The sequence below is a fragment of the Pipistrellus kuhlii genome, unplaced genomic scaffold (genome assembly GCF_014108245.1).
Source record: "Pipistrellus kuhlii isolate mPipKuh1 unplaced genomic scaffold, mPipKuh1.p scaffold_m20_p_18, whole genome shotgun sequence".
NCBI classification, from domain to species: Eukaryota; Metazoa; Chordata; class Mammalia; order Chiroptera; family Vespertilionidae; genus Pipistrellus; species Pipistrellus kuhlii.
Genome location: NW_023425493.1, coordinates 16,801,037 through 16,820,426, shown reverse-complemented (window position 1 = coordinate 16,820,426; position 19,390 = coordinate 16,801,037). Strand labels below are relative to the sequence as shown.

Here is a 19,390-nt window from a genome sequence, read left to right as displayed (position 1 = left end):
CGAGTGGTAGAGACTGGTGAACTGGAGAACATATCTCAAAGGAGACAGAGACAGCTCCAGCCAGCCAACCAAGCCACAGTTGCCAGAGCTGCTTACTTAGAAAGAAAAATGGGAGGGAGAGAGGGAGGAAGGGAGGGAGGGAGGGAGGCAAGGAGGGAGGAAGGGAAGGGAAAGAAGAAAGTAAGGAAGAAAAAGAAAGGAGGGAGGAGGAAAGGATGGGGGGGGGAGAAGGAAAAGGGGAAAAGAAGAATGAGAAAGTTTAAAATTTTGTGATACTGAGCAGGTTAAACGAAACTTGCAACCTTTGCTTTAAGCTTGAAATTATATTTAGGTCCTAGATCTATCTTAGACAAAATTATGGGAGGGGAAGAAGAGAACCCCAACAATATACCCCTAAGGGCCACAGGCATCTACTGGTAAAGAATAGGCCATGGTCAGGGGGAAGGAAGCTGGCCTATTATGGGCTCTGCATTCATTTTCTATTGCTACCACAAACAGCTGCTCAAATCTTATTGGCTTAACACAACACAAATGGACTGCCTTATAGTTCTGCAGGTCAGAAGTCTAACCTGGAATGCAGGGGCTAATGTCAAGGTCATTGGCAAGACTACATTCCTTTCAGGCAGCTCTAGGGGTGGTTCCCTTTCCTTACTCATTCAGGTTATTGGTAGAGTTTGGCTTTTACAGGTGTAGTGCTGAGGTCTGGTTTCCTTACTGGCTTTTTTTTTTTTTTTTTTTTTTTTTTTCCTGTTTGCAAAAGCCTCAACTCCTTAGTGGTGTATCTAAGACCATTGACAGTTTGACCCAGTCTCGGTTTCCAGGTTCATCTTTCATCGCTCCCACTCATCCATTCCATCCTCCAAATGCCCTGCCCTTTCCTCGCCACCTGGGGAGAAGAGACATCACAGAGGCGACACCTCCTCGTGGTCTCCTCTCTCCTCTCATCATCTCCCCTCTGTCTCTGCTGCATATTCCCCCTGCCCCCTTCTTTGGAGACACCTGTTTGTGCGTGTGCATCACCTGCTAGACTATAGACTCTGTAGGTGCCCCCAACACTGACCTCAGTGACATGCAGACGAGAGTTGCCCCATGAATACACAGCGAAGGCATGAGTAAGCAAACTGCGCGAGGTGCTGGGAGGTAGTGGAGAAAACAGAATTTGCACTCTATATCTGCACTGACCTTACCGTCAGTTATGCTGGCTTCATAGTCATTAGATAGTGCTGGGTGCCAGACAGTCAAATCAGCAATCAGGGACACTTGTGACCAGCCCAAGGAAGAAGAAATACCTACATGTCCTCATGCAAATTTTTTTTTTCCTTGTTCCAGTCATTCTGGATGCTTGAAGAACTTTCTGGTTTTTCAGGAAGCTCGTACGACCCATTCATACCAAAGAGTGACAGAAAGAGGCAGAGGAAAACAAAAGAGAGACTGAGCGGGACCTGCCTTCCACCTTCAGGAGCCTTTTCAGTTTCATGTGTCAGGGAGTGACATGAGATCACCCCTCTTTCTACAGAAGTATGGAAAGACATCTGCCCCTCATTTTGGGTGCCTCCAAACTGATCCAGGTGTCACCCCAGAGGCGGGGGGGCAGCTCACGTGCAGCACCTCGGGGTGCCGGTCCCCACCCCCAACACCTCAACCGGGGCTGCAGGTCATGAATCAGAATAAAGCGTGTTCACATTCACAATCGGGGGGCCTCCTGACCTCTTCTTTAAGAGAAGGGCACAAGCAACAACACGTTGCTCCCCAGAGGGATCCACACATCATTTTCAATTGAAGAGATTAGCCGAGACATTTGCTTCCCATCCTGGATCAGGACTAAGGGCCCTTTGTTCTCATTCAGAGACATTGACACAGGGGCCCTCTCCTGACCCACAGAGTCCAGGCCAGGACGCCCTGCTGCCTTTCCTTCAGAGCTAAGTTTCCCACGTGGCAGATGGGTGTGCAATCCCATCTTTAATCCTTAGTAACTTTGTAGGATCATCCTCAAATGACATAATCTCCCCGAGTCCAAACACCCTTGTGTGTGAAGTGGAGATGACAAGATCTACCGCACAGGGTTGTTTGGAGACTAACGAGATAACATAGGCCACGTGCATGGCCTGGGACCAGAGTTGGGGGCAGGGACATTAGTGGCTGCCCTTCTTCCCACCTCTTCCCTAAACTCCCCAGAGCGTGAAGAAAGTGCTAGACCAGTAGGGGTGCAGTTGAACAGTTAATTCCTGGGGAAATTCTGAATGCATTTCCTCCCACAAGATACATGATTCATGGGGGTTGAGTGGCCAGGATATCCACAAGTCTATTTAATTCCTGCTGTGTATGTAGGAGGAGTTATATATTTAAGATTAGTAGGAGATAAAAAGATTCCCTCCTTGTGCCATTACATGTACTCCCTGACCCCTAACAGATGCTTTCAAATGTTTGCGACCCCCATTGAGCTCTTAGTATGCGACGGAAGAGAGGAATTGCAAGACGTGTTTTACAGGCGAGCTAATGGAGGTGTAGAGAGGTCAAGTCTCTTGGTTCTTGCTTGCATGGTTTCTGAGAAGTTCAATGTAATTCTTGTCTGCACTCCTCTATAGATGAGGCATTTCATCCCTCTGGCTTCTTTCAAGATTTTTTTCTTTATCTTTGATGTTCCACAGTGTGAGTGAGTATGATGTGGCGGTTATTCTTCTTGGTGTTCTCTAAGCTTCCTGGATCTGTGGTTTTGTGTCTAGCATTAATTTGGGGAAATTCTCAGTCATTATTGGTTCAAATATTTCTTTTGGTTCCTTTCTTCTCTTTCTGGTTTTCCCATAATTAATGACCTTCAGAAACAGAGCTCACCAGGCCCAGATGGGTTCCCTGTTAATTCTACCCACATACAATCTCTTTCAGAGGACAGAAAAGCAGAGGTCATGTTCTTAACTCATTCTATGTGGCCAGCATTACCCAAACACCAAACCCAGACAAAGACATTGTAAGGAAAGAAAACCACATTCCTTAAATGTTTTGTTGAACTCACCAGGGCCTGATGATTTCTGCTTTGTAGAGTTGTTACTTGTCGATTGAATTTCTTTAGCAGATATAGGCCTATTTAGATAGTCTGTTTTCTCTTATGTGAATACTGGAAAATTGTGTCTTTCAAGAAATTGGTCCATTTCATCTGGGTTATCAAATTTGTGGCATAGAGCTGTCCCTAGTATTCCTTTAATATCCTTTTAATGTCCATGGGATCTATATTGATGTCCCCTCTTTCATTTCTGGTATTAATAACTTGTGTTTTCTCTCTGTGTTTTTCTTAATAGCTTGGCTAGAGGCTTAGTGATATTATGGATCTTTTCAAAGAACCAGTTTTTGGTTTCATTTATTTTCTCTATTAACTTTCTGTTTTCCATTTCATTGATTTTGGCCCTGATTCTTATTACCGTATTTTTCGGACCATAAGACGCTCCGGACCATAAGACGCACCAGTTTTTAGAGAAGGGAAATGAAGAAAAAAAGATTCTGAAACAAATAGTGTCCTAAAATATTTTATGTGCATTAAAACCCAACATCACAGTCATAAACACATGTAATCAACCCTGTAAAGTAAACAGCAGCATTTAGAACCATTTTAGAGCCGGGCAAGCACACAGAGACCACACAGAGCCGGGCAAGTAAAAAAACTTTTTTTTTAAAGTATATGTGTAGGCTATATTTGGACCATAAGACGCAGGGACTTTTTCCCCCCACTTCTGGGGGGGGAAAAGTGCGTCTTATGGTCCGAAAAATACAGTAATTATATTTTCCTGCTTACTTTGGATTTAATTTGTTATTTTTCTAATTTTCCATTTACTGTAATCAGTAGCATACATATATACAACTCCCAATAATTATGTTATGAGCATGCATCTTTAAAATCCAGAAGTTTAACAGCAATTGTTCTAAGTGTTGAGATTACATAGTAGCATTTATTTTCTTCTCTAAAATTAATTTTCTAGCAGTGAACTAAAATTAAATACACAGACAAATGCAAATCTCACATATTTCAAGTACCATCTGTAATTTTTTATTTACTAGAGGATGAAGTTAAATGCTTAAAGCAGCTCCTTGGAGTGTTGTTTATATTACTGAGAAAGCAAACTAACAATACAAGCAAAAAAGAAATGTATAAACAATCTTTGAAATCTTAACTTGATAGAGCATTACACAATCACTTAAAAAATTACAATTAATCAATATGACATTATATTCTTAATATAATCAATTAAAAAAACAGCATCAGACTGAAATAACACACTGGGGTATCAATTATGCAAAACTCTCCTACGCATACAAACAAAATCTGAGATGAAATAGGGAAATTTTAAAGTTTATTATCATAATGGGAGTATGGCTGTTTTTTTATTTTATTTCTGGTGTTCCCATAGTATTTATCAAATAATATAAACTAGATTTTTTTTTTTAACAAGACACTACTATTAATCTTCTTATAATAAGTTTTATTACTCTTATTCAAAAATTGGCTTATGTCTTAAAGTTCAAGTTTATGTTGATTCTGGTTACTTTTGACTCACCTCGTTAATTTTAAAGAAAACTCACACCCTACAAGTTTTGTTTTGCTTTTGATTTACTTCTCATCCAATAATATACAAGAATCTTAACTAAAGTATGGAAAGACCCTGGCTTTGTCATTGGCTGGGTAGCACTGGGCCAATCACTGAACATGTCTGAATCTGTATTGCATCTGTGAGTGGGCATTACACACCTGACTAGGGGGAAGAGGCAGGATGGGGACTGTTCTTACTTGGGGGCTAGTAGAACTTCACCTTGGAGGGCCACGATCTAGTTCCTCACTTCGTGTCACCAGAGTAGAGAAGCAAATTGAGGACACAGATTCAGGACAGTGGCAAATAAACTGCCCTGGGAAATATGTTCATATTTCCCATGTGTGCCAACATAAAAGACCAATGTGGTGGTGTTTTTTTGCATGGGGGCAGTCTTCACAAATTTCCCACTCATCCTCCATGTTGCTCCAAAGGGCATTAGGGAAATGCCAGTCAGCCAAGAAGGCCTGGACTGTAACTCCAGGGGTAGGAAGGAAGCTACTTTTGGGGTCACTGGTGCCTACCTGGGCCTCCTGAATGCAAATCAGTTACCATGGGGATGAGGCTGTGCGTGGATCAGGTGACTTCCAATCCAGAGCAGAAGTGGGCAGAAGTGCAGTACCGAGAAAAAAAATATCCCGTGGACAGGTGCCTTCAGAACCCTGGAGTGCAGCTAGCTGTCTTCTTCAAGTGGGCAAGGAGGTGAGGCCACACACCAGTGCAGAATTGCTGTCTCTTTTCCATGTCAGTTCAAGCCTTCTACTAAATACCTTTGTAATTCTAAATTCCAACAGTTCTTTAACATTAATAAAAAAAGATCTAAATAAGATTTAAAAAGGAGGAAGCCAGCTTGGCATAATGATAGAAAGGACTGACATATCCATCATACTCACTACAAATCAGAAAACCAAAGCTTAATTTTAAAACCTAACACAATCTTGCTATTCCTAAAACCTTAAACAAAAGTCCTAAGTGTGTTTCTTCCAGCACATCTTAATTTCATCCGGTGACACCCATTTGAGACCGCCTCCTCGTCAGGAAGTTCCCAAGATCCTGTTTCTCCCTGCTCCTTCCATTGCAAAGCTCCATTTTTACCCCCATGAGGAGGATAAGTAGAAAGCACGGCAGACTTACTGCCAGAAATCGGTTCAAATCAAGACAGTGACACTTCCCAGCTGTGTATTAGGCTGATCACCTTGTCTCTGACCTTCATTTCCTCATCTAAAAAAAGAGGATCGCACTGGCCTGCCAGGATTGTTTTGAAAACTAGGAGATAAAATAGGCAGGTGTAATTTAGAAATGATAAAGTACCATAAAAATATAAAGTAGTGTTGTTACTCATATATGAAGAGATGGTTCATTCATTTCTGAATGAATTTTTATAGAACATTAACTTATGGCGGACACTTTGCTAGGCAGAAATTATATATATATATATATATATATATATATATATATATATATATATACACACACACACACACACACACACACACACACACACACCCCACACACACACACAGGGTGGGGCAAAAGCAGGTTTACAGTTGTTTGTATGGCAAAGAATGTAGTTAATAGACAATACAAGAATAAGATGTTTCACAAAGAATACAGTAATTAATACATAAGAATAAACTGCTTCACATATAGCTGTAAACCTACTTTCCCCACCCTGTATATATCACTGGTCCTAAGGAGCTTAGATTCCTGAGTATATATCACTGGTCCCAAGAAGCATGTTCACGGTGAAGTGTGCTCCCATGTGGCTCTGGGAGCTAAGGAGCCAGAAGGAGCACTCAGACTGGGGTGTAGAGCACTCGGTGAGGGTGCTCAGAGGACTTCTGAGGAGGTGACACTGGAATTGGCTCACTGCAGATCCAAAAGCAAAAAAACAAACCCAAGTCACTCCTGTGTGAGCCAGCCCACACACTCCATGGTCCTGGGGCCTGAGCCAGTTTGAAAGGATCCCAGCCCCTTAAGGCCGAGTTTCTCAGCCTCAGTCCCACTGATATTTTAGGCTGGATAATTCTTTGGGCGGGGGGGGGGGGGGGGGGGGGGGGGGGTTCTCCATTGTAGAATGTTTGGTAGTATCCCTGACCTCTGTCGTCTAGGTGCCCGTAACATTCCCTGGCCCTCAGCTTTGACAACCAAAAACGTTTCCACACACTACCAAATGACCCCAGAGAGGCGAAATTGCCCCTGGGTTAGTACTACTGCCTTAGGACCATAAAAACTTTAAGGTCATAGAACCAGTGCAGGTGGTTCTAGAAAAAATGAAATTTTTAAACATATCAGTGCCTTGACTTATACTATGCTGAATGAGTGAATGAATGAATGAATGAATGAATGGGTGAGCCACCTGGAGCCCCTTTGATATAATTCTTTTAGGTCTCATCATCAGAATGTTCCCTGGGCTAGTAAGTTCTCAGATGCTTAAGTGAGAGGTAGCAATACCACATCCATTTATTCAGTGCTCTCTACAGGTTGTATGATCTGGGACAAGTAGTTCAAACTCTTTGAGTCTCAAGTTAATCAGTTCTAATATGGGGATAGTAACCAGTGCTGCAAGATCATTGGGATAATTACATGAGATAGTTGATGTGAAGCATATAGTATTAGAGGTCTAGGTACTCACTCCTTCAGTGCAATGGACAAGAGGCATTTCAGCAGGATGCCCTCTGGCTACTGCTTCTAATCTTTACACCCAAAAAAGCACCAGGGTAATTTGAGCACACACACACACACACACACACACACACACACACACACGTAGGGACTGCCTGACACATTGCCAGGAACTGACATTATCCACCCAACTCACAAGCAACCAGGTTGGTTAAGAGGCCCAGAGAGCTGTGATTTGCCCGGGACCTCACAGCTAATAAGGACCTCAGAAGGCTCAGCCCGTACTCAGAGCCGGCTAGCCTGCTGGCCACCATTGCCCCCGTCACACTGGGGTCTGGGTGCATTGTGAATTTTGGGGAAATGCTTTGCATATTTTGTGTTCTGTAGTCTCTTATAGACGTAGATGACCAGATCAGGAAATTTCTCCTGAAAATACCGGGGAGGGTCTTGAATTTTCGACATCATCCTGAAATGAAATGTAAATATTTTGGCAGGCATGCTCCCAATTCTTCCCCCTTTATAACACACAGCCTGGAGATCACTGTGCTCCCAAGATCTATAATAATAAAAGCGTAAGATGCTAATTAAACCAGATATCCTTCTGGATGACCTTCCAGACGAAGCCAGGTCTATGAGAGCTGAGACAGCCAGCCACCAAGGTAGGCAGGGACCAGTACAGAGGCAGCTGCTGTGGTGGCTGGGGCCTGAGCCCCTTACATGAATTTCATGCATCAGGCCTTTAGTTTCTCTAGAAGAGTGAATAAGGACTGAGCAAGGAATAAGGAATCTGACAGAGCAAGAGTCATCTCCTGACTTTTCACTAATTGTGTGAACTTGGGCAATGTGATGTTTGTGAACCTCAGTTTTATCATCCATGAAGTGGACATAATACAGTTCCTTATCTACATTTTCAAAATCCTGAAGAGCCCTAGGAATGGAAAGTTGGTGGTGGTTGTGTTTTTTAATAAGTTTACAGCTAACATTTTTGGCAGCAAATGCTGATTTAACTAACATGGGGCTACTTCCTAGATTTTTACAATGTTACATTCACTTTACCCAGCTTCCCAGTCTGCTGTGGTTCCACAAGGAAGTCTAAGGCTGTGTTCAATGGGACTCAGCAGAAGTTAAGAAGGAAGATGAGCACTAACCGGTTTGGCTCAGTGGATAGAGTATCGGCCTGTGGATTGAAGGATCCATGGTTCAATACTGGTCAGGGGCACATGCTTGTGTTGCAGGCTCAATCCCCAGTAGGGGACGTGCAGGAGGCAACCAATCATTGATTCTCTCTCATCATTAATGTTTCTATCTCTTTCTCTCTTTTCCTCTCTGAAAATCAATTTAAAAAAAAATTTTTTTTTTTTACAAAAAAAAAAGAAGATGGGAGCCTGCCGGTCACCTCCATCATTCATTGTAAGGCACATGTAATGGCCCTTTTCCCAACACAGGCGAGGAGTTACTTTTCTTTCATCAAAATTATTTGTGCTCTTCTTATCAAATAGCAGGTATAAATTCAGAACTGGATTTTTAGATCTTCTCATTTCAAATATGACTTACTGGAATGAAACCAGTACTTACCATTTATTCTTTTCTTCACTAATGTGCTCCCCCAAATGCCGGATGAACCTTAGCAAATCACCCACAGTGTCCTCATACTTCATATATTTTTTTTTGTAAAATGAATTCATTTCTTTAAGTATGTCTTCGTCAATCTAAACAAAAACAAAACCAAAAAAAAACACATTTCATAAAAATGTGGTAACAATGCAAAATAAATCCTGGCGACATACAAATTTGAATATGTGTCTAAAATCACTACTATTCAAAAAGCAGTGGTAATGATAGTTGTGTTTGGATATGGGATTCGGTAACTAAATTTGTCTGTTTCCAAGTTGTTCTCATAAGAAATTAAATATATTAACACACGGCTTAGAAAATCTTTGGCCACTATGTTAGGAGGTGTGCTCATGATACTATACCGTACTGTACTTTTATCCGTGTGGCCAGCCCTCCAAAATGATCATGGTTGTTTCTGTTTGTTTGTTTGTTTGTTTGTTTTTTCTTTTGAATTATAGTTCCAAGGGGGTTCCATATTTCTCCTTGCCTCTAGGAGTCCCAAGACAGCTTCTGTCATAATAATGCCTCCTTCTTTGTGCTGGCACCCTTGTAGAGGGCTTCGTATTTAGAAAGAGTTTGGAATAAGGGAGCAAGACGCAACAACCATGAGGCCATAGGAAGAGTGAGTGGCTAGAGAAGACCTGTTGAGACTGTCCACGTGTACTCTGTGTGGAGCACATGTGGGAAATGCTGAGCCACATGTATGTGGTGAGGTGGGGAAGGAAGGCAGGAATATACATCAGGAAACTTGGCTCTGGACTTGAGCTGCCAAAAACTGATTGTACGACCATGAAAATGGGCAAGCCACCAAAATCAACAGGAAAAAATATACAAAGTCTAAAATGGAAATTAAAAGACAAGGCCTGAAGCTCATCAAAATTAAATGCAAGTCAATGCAGTTTAGGGGAAGCAACTAATGAATTAGGGAACAAAATAATAGGGTTCTCTTCCCAAATCTGCCAATCTCTGCCTTGCTAGTCCTGGGTATTGTGGGAGCCTCAGTTTCCCAGGCAACTAAATAGCCGGGTGAGCCTGATGGCATCATAGTGCTGTGCAGTTGAGTGGCTTTAGTGTGCAGGTTCCGCCACCAAACTGCTCCAACTTCAAATCCCGCCATACCCCTTACTGGCTCTCTGCCTTTGGAAAAATTGTCTGTGCCTCGGTTTGCTCACCTGCAAAATGGAGATATTTGCTTCAGAGGTTGTTATAAGGATTAACTGTGGTAACTCACAGAAATCCTCACAATTGTAGCTGCCATGTAGTCAGCACTACATAGTCATTACCTATAACTGTCATCTACTCTGGTTTCTCATTTCTCTGTTTCTACGAGTTTAAGTCTTAGCTGAAGCTGACATTTATGAATGTGATGTGAAATCTAGAGTCAAGTGAGGGAAGGAAAGCCAAATGAAACCCAGAAACAAAGACGTGTGGGAGAAGCAGAGTCCTAGATTGGCCTAAGATGGGAAAGCTGCTGGTCTCAGTCAAAGACCTAGAGGTTAGGGATTCTCCCATAGTGCTTTGTACCTGTCTCTGGGCACCCAGCATGTATCATACAGCCATCATTTATGAGTCTCCTGGCCCTACCTGGGCCATGCCATACTCTCCTTTGTATACTTATGACCTCATATGGGCCTAGCACATCACCTAGTACTTGTTGGATGTGTGCTAATTAAAAATAATGCAAGTTCTGATAGTATTGACTAGATCAAGATGGTGATTTATTTTGATGTTCCACTACATTTTTTTCAAGTTAGGTGAACCTTTTCTTGAAGAGGAGAAATTTGGAAGATCATCTCTTCTTCATAGTCTGCTTTCTCCAGCAGAATGTAGGTGTGTGATGTGGATGATCCTCAAAGCTGGGCTGTTCACAGGCAGCAGAGGCCCTTAAAGGCCGCAAGATGGCGCACTTCCTCTGGATTCAGCTCTATCTAGTCAGCTGCTCTTGTTACCACGGCAATAAAGTCATTAGCCAGGCTCTTCTCAGAAAGTAAGTCTTACGGGAAAGAGCCACAGAAAAGGCAAAGGCTCGTGGCTGGGACAAGACTATCGTAAAGAAGAGCTTAGATGGGAATCTGTTAGGAGGGCTTGTCCTCTAAAAAAAAAAAAAAAAAAAAAAAGAGGGGGGGGGGAGGGGGCGGCACTGGGCCGGGCAGAGACCCAAAAGGTAGAGAGGACTTGGATGGGGAGGAAGAAAAGGGAAATCCTTTCTTTCACTTCTTGGTTGGGCCAGTCCAACAGTATATCAAAATGAAAAACTATGATAAAACATTACACAGCTTCTTATCCCTTAAATAACCCCAGACCGTAGGAATTGTTCATACCTTAGAGGTCCACTTAGCAAAACTTCTGGAAGGTTCTAACTGTCCCGGTTGCAGTAGTTGGAGGATACTGAGTTCTTGGTTCTGTTCTTTTGGCTTTTTGATTTTTTTTTTACTTTTGATGTCGGATTCATTTCCCACATCCCTAAGGGTTCTATAGCGTCTGAGGATGACAGAATTATCATGGTCACTCCATCCTTCCCACTCTTTCCAGAAAGACAAGACTGTTAGAGTTTGGTTTTTAATAGAAGTAATAAAACTATGTATTTAAAAATTCTGCATGATATGAGATACAGGTATCTCTCTCTGTTTCTCTCTCCCTATTCTTGAGAAGAGAGAAACAGAACCCAGAGAGGTTAGGTCACCACTCCAAGGACACACAACCGGAAATGCCCAGGTGGATCTGCTGATTCTCAGCCTGACTCCCACTGTGATGGTTAACTTGACTAGACAAAGGGTGCCCAGACTAAACAGTATTCTGGCCGTGTTTGTGAGGGTGCTTCCAGATGAGATTGGCGTTTAAATCAGTGGGCTCAGTAAAGCAGTTTGTCCTCTCCAGTGTTATATATATTTCCTATGGGTTCTGTTTCTCCAGAGAGCCCTGGCTAATACACTCACTGTCTCCATGCAGGGGCCTGTGACATACACTTAAGTTTTACTCACCTCTCCCAACTCCAGAAGAAAGGATGACCCTGCAGGTCACTCAGAAGGTTCTCTACATTTTCCCCAGGAGAGAACAGCTGCTCAATGAGGTGCTGAATTTCTTCACTTGGAGACAATGTAATCACGTCTTCATTGCTTTGAGTCTTCAGGGTCTCAAAAGGAATGTCTCCCTTCCTTACCACATATAGGACCAGCCTTCCAAGGGCCTGCACCAAAACCAGCAATCAAGCCAAATTTGCTTATGCATGATCACTCTAGTTGGGTAACTTTGGAGTGGTGGGGTACAGGCTAGGGGCAAATATGGAAAATGGGAGGAATCTCAAGGAGTCCGCAGACTGGTTAGAAAGAGAAGACACAGGTTTATGCAGAGAGAACTCTTTCAGGAAGTATGTAGTCCTCACAGTTCAGGTTTATAAGGAGGAAAAGCTAATCCTGGGCCAGAGTTGCCAATACAGACTACCTGGAAAAACAGGAATTTGAGCTGGACCTATCAAAGTATGGATAGAGGTTAGATAAACATGAGAAAGAGATAAGGTTTTAAACCGGGCAGGGGGAAGAGGGGATGCCAGGAGCTGGGAACTGGGACTTTGGGTTAGGGTTATGTCAGGCAGCAGGTAAAGGAGCCAGGCCATGTCCAGCAGGATATAGTGATGGGCCCAGGGGTTAGGCCATGACAGGGAGGAAAAGCCAAGGAGGAGGCCAGCATCGGAATGCCTGCATCAGGCAAAAGACACCAATCAGGGAAGGAGCTGAAATCTGGAGCCATTGAACCACCAAGGTCAAAGGGATGAAGAGCCCTGGCCCATTGGGGTGAAAGTTCAACACCCTGGAGACTCCAGGAGAGATCTGCCCTGACCCGATTGGAATCAATGGGGAGCTTTGGTCTTCAGAGGCCAAGCTCTGTCTCCACACAGAAGAACCAGTTATTTCAGGATCTTCTTCTTTTTAGCCAAACTTAGTCTCTTTTGAGCTGGGGATCCCACCCGGGTGTTTTCTTTGGAGTTTGAATGGAGTGGGAAAAGACACCGTATTTACTTGGTCCTTAGGCAGAAATTACTTCCTACGGGAATTCTGGAGCTGTTTTGGAGATACCTCTTAGAAGTGATTTGAGAATGCTCAATTTATTTATTTATTTATGTAACTAGTGGAGAAAGAAAGAGGTCCAAAAAAGACACAGAAAGAAGCCACAGCAACAACCAATCCACACCAGCCTAGGGAAATGCCATTGTCTGCAAGGGAGTGACAGCAGTGAGCAATGGGGGAATGCATTGAAAGTTCTTTCCTTCCTGATTAAAATAGAGATGTCCTCTAATTGGCCATAGAATATAGCGTAATGAATGAATAAGGAAGCAGAAAGATGGAAAAGTTAGCCACCTACAGAAATTACCTCTAGATCGGTCATGACTTGCTCTGGCTCTTCAGCCCTCTTAATGCTTTTATCAAAATCTGCCACACGAACAGCATTCTTGAAATCTAAGGAACAGTTTGTAGAGAGTGGTGCATTGAAAATCCTCATTCTCCATGCTGTGAGTAATTCACTTAAATGAATATGTAACCCAGTGGGCAATGCATCATCTCTAAAGAAGGCAATAATAAAACTTAGGTCTGCATTGCTGTTTGTTCCTCAAAACACGCATGTGCCCTGTGTTGTTTGACCTATGAAGCATCTGCCAATAGCAAGTCTTATATTTTACTTTTTCCAAGCCAGGGGGTGGGGAAGGACGAGGAGACATTTAACCAGCACTCCGTATTCATGCAGTTCCTGGGGTTAACGAGCAGACATTTGTAAAGGAGCTATTGGCAGAGTTAAGGTTGCCTCCTATGGCTAAAGAACAACTAGCCACAAGGCTCCAAACCCAAGGCCATCTTAGCATACTACTCCATAACCTAGCATAATAAATCTAGCCGGATAGCCACCGCCCACTATGACACTGTCATCGGTTACCATGGATCCACCCTGTGCTTGTGATGAGTCACTGCCTCCTTGCCCTCTTCAGAATCTTTCTTCCTTGAAGGAAGCCACTGAGTCCTCAGAAAGAGGGATGCAGGGATGAGAATGGTCAGGAACAAGATGACAGGGGCAGAGGGGGGGTGGGGCAAGTCAGTGATTTGTCATCAGAGAGATGGCTCCTGCCTTTGCTTCCTGGAGTCTGAGAAGGAAGGCTGGGCGACCCCATACAGATGATGGCCAGAGGATTGTGTGCTTCTGGAGCCCCTTTTATTGTAAACCTCGATATCCTGTGTGGAAATCCATCAAATTATTCAACAAGTGTTTAGTGAAGGGAAAGGGCCCGTGAAAAGGGGAACACGGTCTCGGCCTAGGGAGTGTAGGGTCTTGGTGTGAAGAGACAAATAATTACAGATACACATAAAATGCATTGCAATTTGAAAATGCAGGCCAAAAGGGCAGGACATTCTGAAAGTGTCTTCCTAAAAGAGTTACGTGGCTGGGGTGGGGAGGAGTCGTCTTTATGAGTAGAGTCTGGGTAGGTGAGCAGTGTGGAGAAGAGAGAACTCCAGATAGGAATTCCTGAGACAGAAAGGAACCTGGAGAATTCCACCATGACAAAAAGAAGGCCCAGAGAGGAGGAATTAAGTTAGAAAGTGGCTTGTGAGGAGGTTGAAGGGGTAGATGGGGGGCAGATCATAAACCTTAGATTGTTTTTCAGTTATAAGAACGGGTAAATTCCCTTCATGTGTTTAAGCCACTGGAATGCTTGCTTGGAATCTTTTTCATTGTATTGCATCTTGTCTTGGCATCTCCAGTTTTGACCTATTTTGCCATTAAGGTTCACAGTAACTGCCACCTTGTCTGAAGGAATACACCTGCAGGATCCTCTGACCTGAAGACTGTTCTGGAATCCAAACTTCTGGAGCTAGCTCCAACCAAGACATACCTTCATATGTGTATTTGCCAGAGGCTGGTATTCCATTAGCAGCCATGACCTCTATGCGGAGGAAGGGTTACAACTGGGAGCAGGAGAGACTGCACTGTACTTATGATTTTGTTGCATTAACCCTCAACTGAACAATCCACATTTACTCCAGTCCTTTCCCATCTGCCATGAAAATGCTTTCCTTTTGTCAACAAGGACCCCACAATTTCTAAGAGACAACCGGGGACTCACCTATTAAGATGTTTTGTGGCTGTAGATCCTGGTGAGTGTATCCACATGACAGGATACACTCCACGGCCTTAAATATAGAGGAGAGGACGTTTCGGCTAAACTCATCTTCCTCGTTTTCCACAGCCTCGTTTTCGGCCAAATGCATCTCCAGTGTCTGCTCGCAGAGGGAGGTGCACACATACAGACAGCCCTTGTGGATCTCATGCCCGTAGAATGTCACCAAGTTACTGTTCCCGCGGATGCTCTGCAGACAGGAGAGTTCCTGTTGTCCACGACTGCTGTCTTCAGAGAATCGCTTCACAGCTACCTCTTGCTCGTCATAGAACCCCAGGTAGATGCCTCCTTCTGAACTGTCAGCGATTTTATATTCTTCATCCCTGAAGATCTTGAGTCTGCCGATCATAGGGCGGTATATCCTGTGGAGATGTTTCAGGGCCTGCCCCCAGCGTGAGCTCTGAGGCTCCCAGTCTTTGGCAGGAGGGTGATAATCTTCTCTGGCTCCATGCTGGAGAAGAAGCTTTACAAGGGAACTGTTGTAATTGCGCCTCGCTAAGCTAATGAGGTTCCCACAATCCGTGCTGGCTCCTTTGTCGCACAGCAACTTGGCAATAGCCTCCAGATTGAGTTCGACAGCCCACAGCAGTGCTGTTTTGCCCTCACTGTCTGTGTCGTCAATCTCTATATGTTTTTGTTCCAGAAACATCCGTACCAAAGTCAAGTGCTTCTTTTCCACTGCCAGGATCAGGGGCGTCTTCCCTTTTTCTCCCCTCACATTGACATCGGCCCCATGGTGCAACAGAAGTCGGATGATGGCCTCCATGTTACTGTCATCAGTGTTCACAAGAGCGTGAATTAAAGCATTCCTGCCCATGTTGTCACGAGCTTTGGCATCTGCCCCCATCTCTTCGAGAAGGATCCTCACGGCATCTTCCCGTCCATTCTTAGCAGCATCCATGAGAGCTGTGGCCCCCCCTTTCTTAAGCCTCTCTTGGTCCTCCATTGTCTTTCGACCCAAATTTACTTCTGCTCCCTTCTCATACAGGAATCTTAAGGCTTCGACCTTGCCATACACAGCGGCTTCCATGAAAGCTGTGAAGCCATGAAAATCCCACTCGTTGATATCTGCACCTTTTGAAAGGAAAAGTTCGAGCAGCCTCACATTTCCCACAATCCCAGCGACAATGAAGGGAGTAGCCCCATTCCTCTTCCTCAGACCAGGGTTAGCACCGGAGCGAAGCAGAAGATCCACCATGTCCTCGTTGTTCATTTGTACTGCATTATGCAGAGGAGACCAGCCCCCTTCCTCTTCCTGGAAATTGACATCAGCCCCTCCTTCCAGCAATTGCTTGACCTGCTCCATGTCATCTTTTTTAACGGCTTCTATCAACAAATGATTGTTGTCCCCTGAAGTCCCCCCATTGCCAGAGGGGGAGGGTCTGTCCTGGGTCTCCATTGTCTCCATGGTCATAAATACCACTGGTTACAACGTTTTGCCTTGGAGAAAATGAAAACTTATCTCCTTGGGACTTGATCAAAGAAACATGGGGCTCTAGAAACTCCTGTCACGATAAATAAGGATTATCGGACCACAGATGAGCAGTATGAGGAAGGACAATACCCTGAGAGTCTTCTGACATTACACCTGGAGACAAAAAAGGTATTTTGTAACTTTACAATAGTCAGAAAACATTTGAATTAGAAAAAAATGAATTTTACTAGCAACTTTTTTAAAATACACCCTATTTATTTATTATAGAATGTTAGTTGGTCTGAAGGTTGTGGGTTATTGTTAAGCTGATTAACATTATTTATTATAGAATGTTGTATTACATAATATCATAAATATCTATACTAATAAAAGGGTAATCTAATGAGACCGGGAGACCTTCCGGACGTCCTTCCGGACAAAGCCATGGTGGTGGGGCTGAGGCAGAGGCAGTTAGGGGCGATTAGTTAGGAGGGGAGGGAAGTTGGGGGTGATCAGACTGGTAGGAGGGGAGCAGTTGGGGGCAAGCAGGCAGGCAGGGGGGGGGTACTTGGGGGCAAGAAGGCCAGCAAGAAGGGGGAGTTGGGGGTGAGCAGCCCATCTGGCAGAATGGTTAGAGGTGATCGAACAGACAGGCAGGTGAGCCATTAGGGGCCAGTGGTCCTGGATTACGAGAGGGATATCCACAGGGACCAGGCCTAAACCAGCAGTCAGACATCCCCCAAGGGGTCCCAGATTGGAGAGGGTGCAGGCTGGGCTGAGGGACAACCCCCGCCCCACCCCATACACAAATTTTGTGCACCGGGCCACTATTACATATATAAAGTCAAAAAATGAAAAATATCACTCTATAATCCCATTACCCAGAAATAGACAATGGCAATATTTTAGAATATTTCTATAGATTTAAAATATAGTTGGGATCATGTTGTATAAAGTAACTTTGTATCCTTCCTTTCATTTAATGCACATTATAAATAATTTTCTATGTTATTACAAAGTCTTTTAAAACATTTTAAATGACTGTGTAATATACTATCACTCAGTTGTTTCATTTCTCTAGTGTTAAGCAATTTTTTAAATAAGTTTTTAAACAAGATGTTTTAAAGGAGAATTTTCAAATAATTCTAAATCATGTTGCAGCAAACTTGTGTTACTTTAGCGTGTTTTCTTTTGCTAGATCTTATAATAGAGTTCTTATGATAGATTTCAAAGAATTGAATGACTAATGAAAGGATAGGAATCTTTTTAGGATTCTCCACCTATATTAATAAATTCCTTTCAATGTCATTTAAGCACACTCTGACTACAAATAGATAGCCTCCTTAAAAAAAAATTGAAAAGCAGAACTCTTATTTAAAAAACAAACAAACAGGTAGCTTTTTGCGTTTCTTATATCACAGGAAGGTTGGTCACTCTCGGTGTGTTCATGCCTTCTCTGTGCACGCCTTCTCTGTGCACTGTGTGCTCCTATTCCAAGGAGTTTAGAGTGGTAAAGCGCGGAGACCCAACCTCAGCAAGATCTAAGTTTGAGCCCCTAGTTGTGTAACTTCAGACTATTTTGTCCTAATTGTGGAACCTTATCTTATTGAGTCTCAGAAAATTGAGGAACAACAATAAGCATGGTCAGCTGTATAAAGTGTATTAACGCAGGGGTGTGTGGCAAATATTGGGCATTCAGTAAATGGTGGAGCTAATTATGCCTCTTTATTTTAAAAAATGCCAACGAATCCTATTCTCCCTACCCATGTACATAAACTTACTACACAAATGGGACCTGGGAGTGTCAGTTTAGTCCAACTGCCCTCAATCAAAACAGAGCAAGTTAGACCCAATTTAAGCATCAGACTGCACCAGAGTGTTCTCTGAATATTTGCTGCATCTGCTCCCAAATTCACACCATATTTCAGCTATCTCACCACTGTCTCAAAGTCTCCAACCTCTCAGGTCTAAATCAATGGTGCTGCCTAAACACTATCACCCAGCAATGAAACCATTGATCCAAATGTGTCTGTGAGAGCTGAGAGGGGCCAGTCTCAGGAAAGGCGCAGAGAAGGAAAGAAACCCTGAGTGAAATAATCAGAGTGGAGGATAGATCATCCCAACAAAAGCAGGGTAAGGGATCGTTCTGCTTTCAGTTTCATTTTCCCCTTTGACCGGAAATGTCTGGCGAACAGAGCCGACTTGAATAAATACTGTGTGGATTGTGGCAGAACCTTGGCATTCTCAAGAAGGCTCATGGCTCAAGGACCCTGAGGTGCCTCTGCCTCTCCTTTCTCTCCCAAAGTCCCCACCCTTTCACTTCCAGTCCCCAGAGAACCCTTCAAAGAAAAGAACTTCTCAGTCTTTTCCAGCTCTCCCCCTTCTGCTCATCTTACCTTCTCAACTCTGTGGCCTCCTCTGTTACTTCCAGTCAGCACCTACTCTTCAAATACTGTTGCCAGCAGAAAAAAAAATTCCTTCTAGTCACAGTCACTGAGCCAGGGGGGCGGGGCCAAGCAAGGAGTGACCAGGGAGCTAAGGGAGGGTAAACTGGCACACACCCACTCCCTCTGGAAGGCGGAGCCTGTGCAGCAAGGGCTTTTAGATCTTCTCTGACTGCTGGTGACCAATTTGATGCCCGAGGTCATGCTACTCAGCTCTCAGTCTTTCAGGTCACAGCCTCCAGCTTGATTCTTAACCATGTTATTCCAAACCCCCTATCTTCTTGAGTGGATTTCCCAAGGAGTGGGAAATAAACATTTATTGAACACTGACTTGGGGGCCTGACACTCATTGCTTCACTGTCCCAGTTACTCCCTAACAGTCGTGCTGATGATGGAACTGTGACTCAGAAAAGTTAATGTTAGCCTGAAGTCCAAGCTCCCTCACCCGTCTGGGCACACTCAACTCACTGTCCTAAAAGGGCATTTTGCTGGCATTCTGGAGACCTTGTTCTATAGCCAGACCTGTGACTACTAGTATTTATAATTTATTATTGAT

The 19,390-nt window shown here is 43.6% G+C and overlaps 1 protein-coding gene across 3 annotated transcripts; it reads right to left on the bottom strand.

The window, feature by feature from the left end:
- Positions 1–1,035: 1,035 nt before the first annotated feature.
- RNASEL (ribonuclease L) lies at positions 1,036–18,919 on the bottom strand. 3 transcript variants are annotated; one of them, XM_036442151.2, is made up of 7 exons: positions 18,787–18,919; positions 14,923–16,564; positions 13,182–13,267; positions 11,795–12,000; positions 11,135–11,294; positions 8,775–8,908; positions 7,013–7,665 (listed from the first exon to the last, which is right to left on the bottom strand). In XM_036442151.2, the coding sequence occupies exons 2-7, from the start codon at positions 16,388–16,390 to the stop codon at positions 7,485–7,487; spliced, it is 2,235 nt and encodes a 744-aa protein (XP_036298044.1). In that variant the 5' UTR covers positions 16,391–16,564; positions 18,787–18,919; the 3' UTR covers positions 7,013–7,484. The 3 variants fall into 3 exon arrangements, with proteins under 3 accessions (XP_036298048.1, XP_036298044.1, XP_036298045.1); XM_036442152.2 differs by lacking the exon at positions 18,787–18,919 and adding an exon at positions 18,186–18,504; XM_036442155.2 differs by lacking the exons at positions 7,013–7,665; positions 8,775–8,908 and adding an exon at positions 1,036–3,273 and having other exon boundaries at positions 11,248–11,294.
- Positions 18,920–19,390: the final 471 nt, after the last annotated feature.

What these genes read in the sequence shown, in the direction of transcription:
- RNASEL (XM_036442151.2), bottom strand. Translation starts at nt 16,390, where the DNA reads ATGACCATGGAGACAATGGAGACCCAGGACAGACCCTCCCCCTCTGGC. An exon ending in AAGTCATGACCGATCTAGAG is followed by an intron (nt 12,001 to 13,181) that starts GTAATTTCTGTA and finishes GTTTTGGTGCAG; the next exon opens with GCCCTTGGAAGGCTGGTCCT. An exon ending in TTGCTAAGTGGACCTCTAAG is followed by an intron (nt 8,909 to 11,134) that starts GTATGAACAATT and finishes GTTTTTGTTTAG; the next exon opens with ATTGACGAAGACATACTTAA.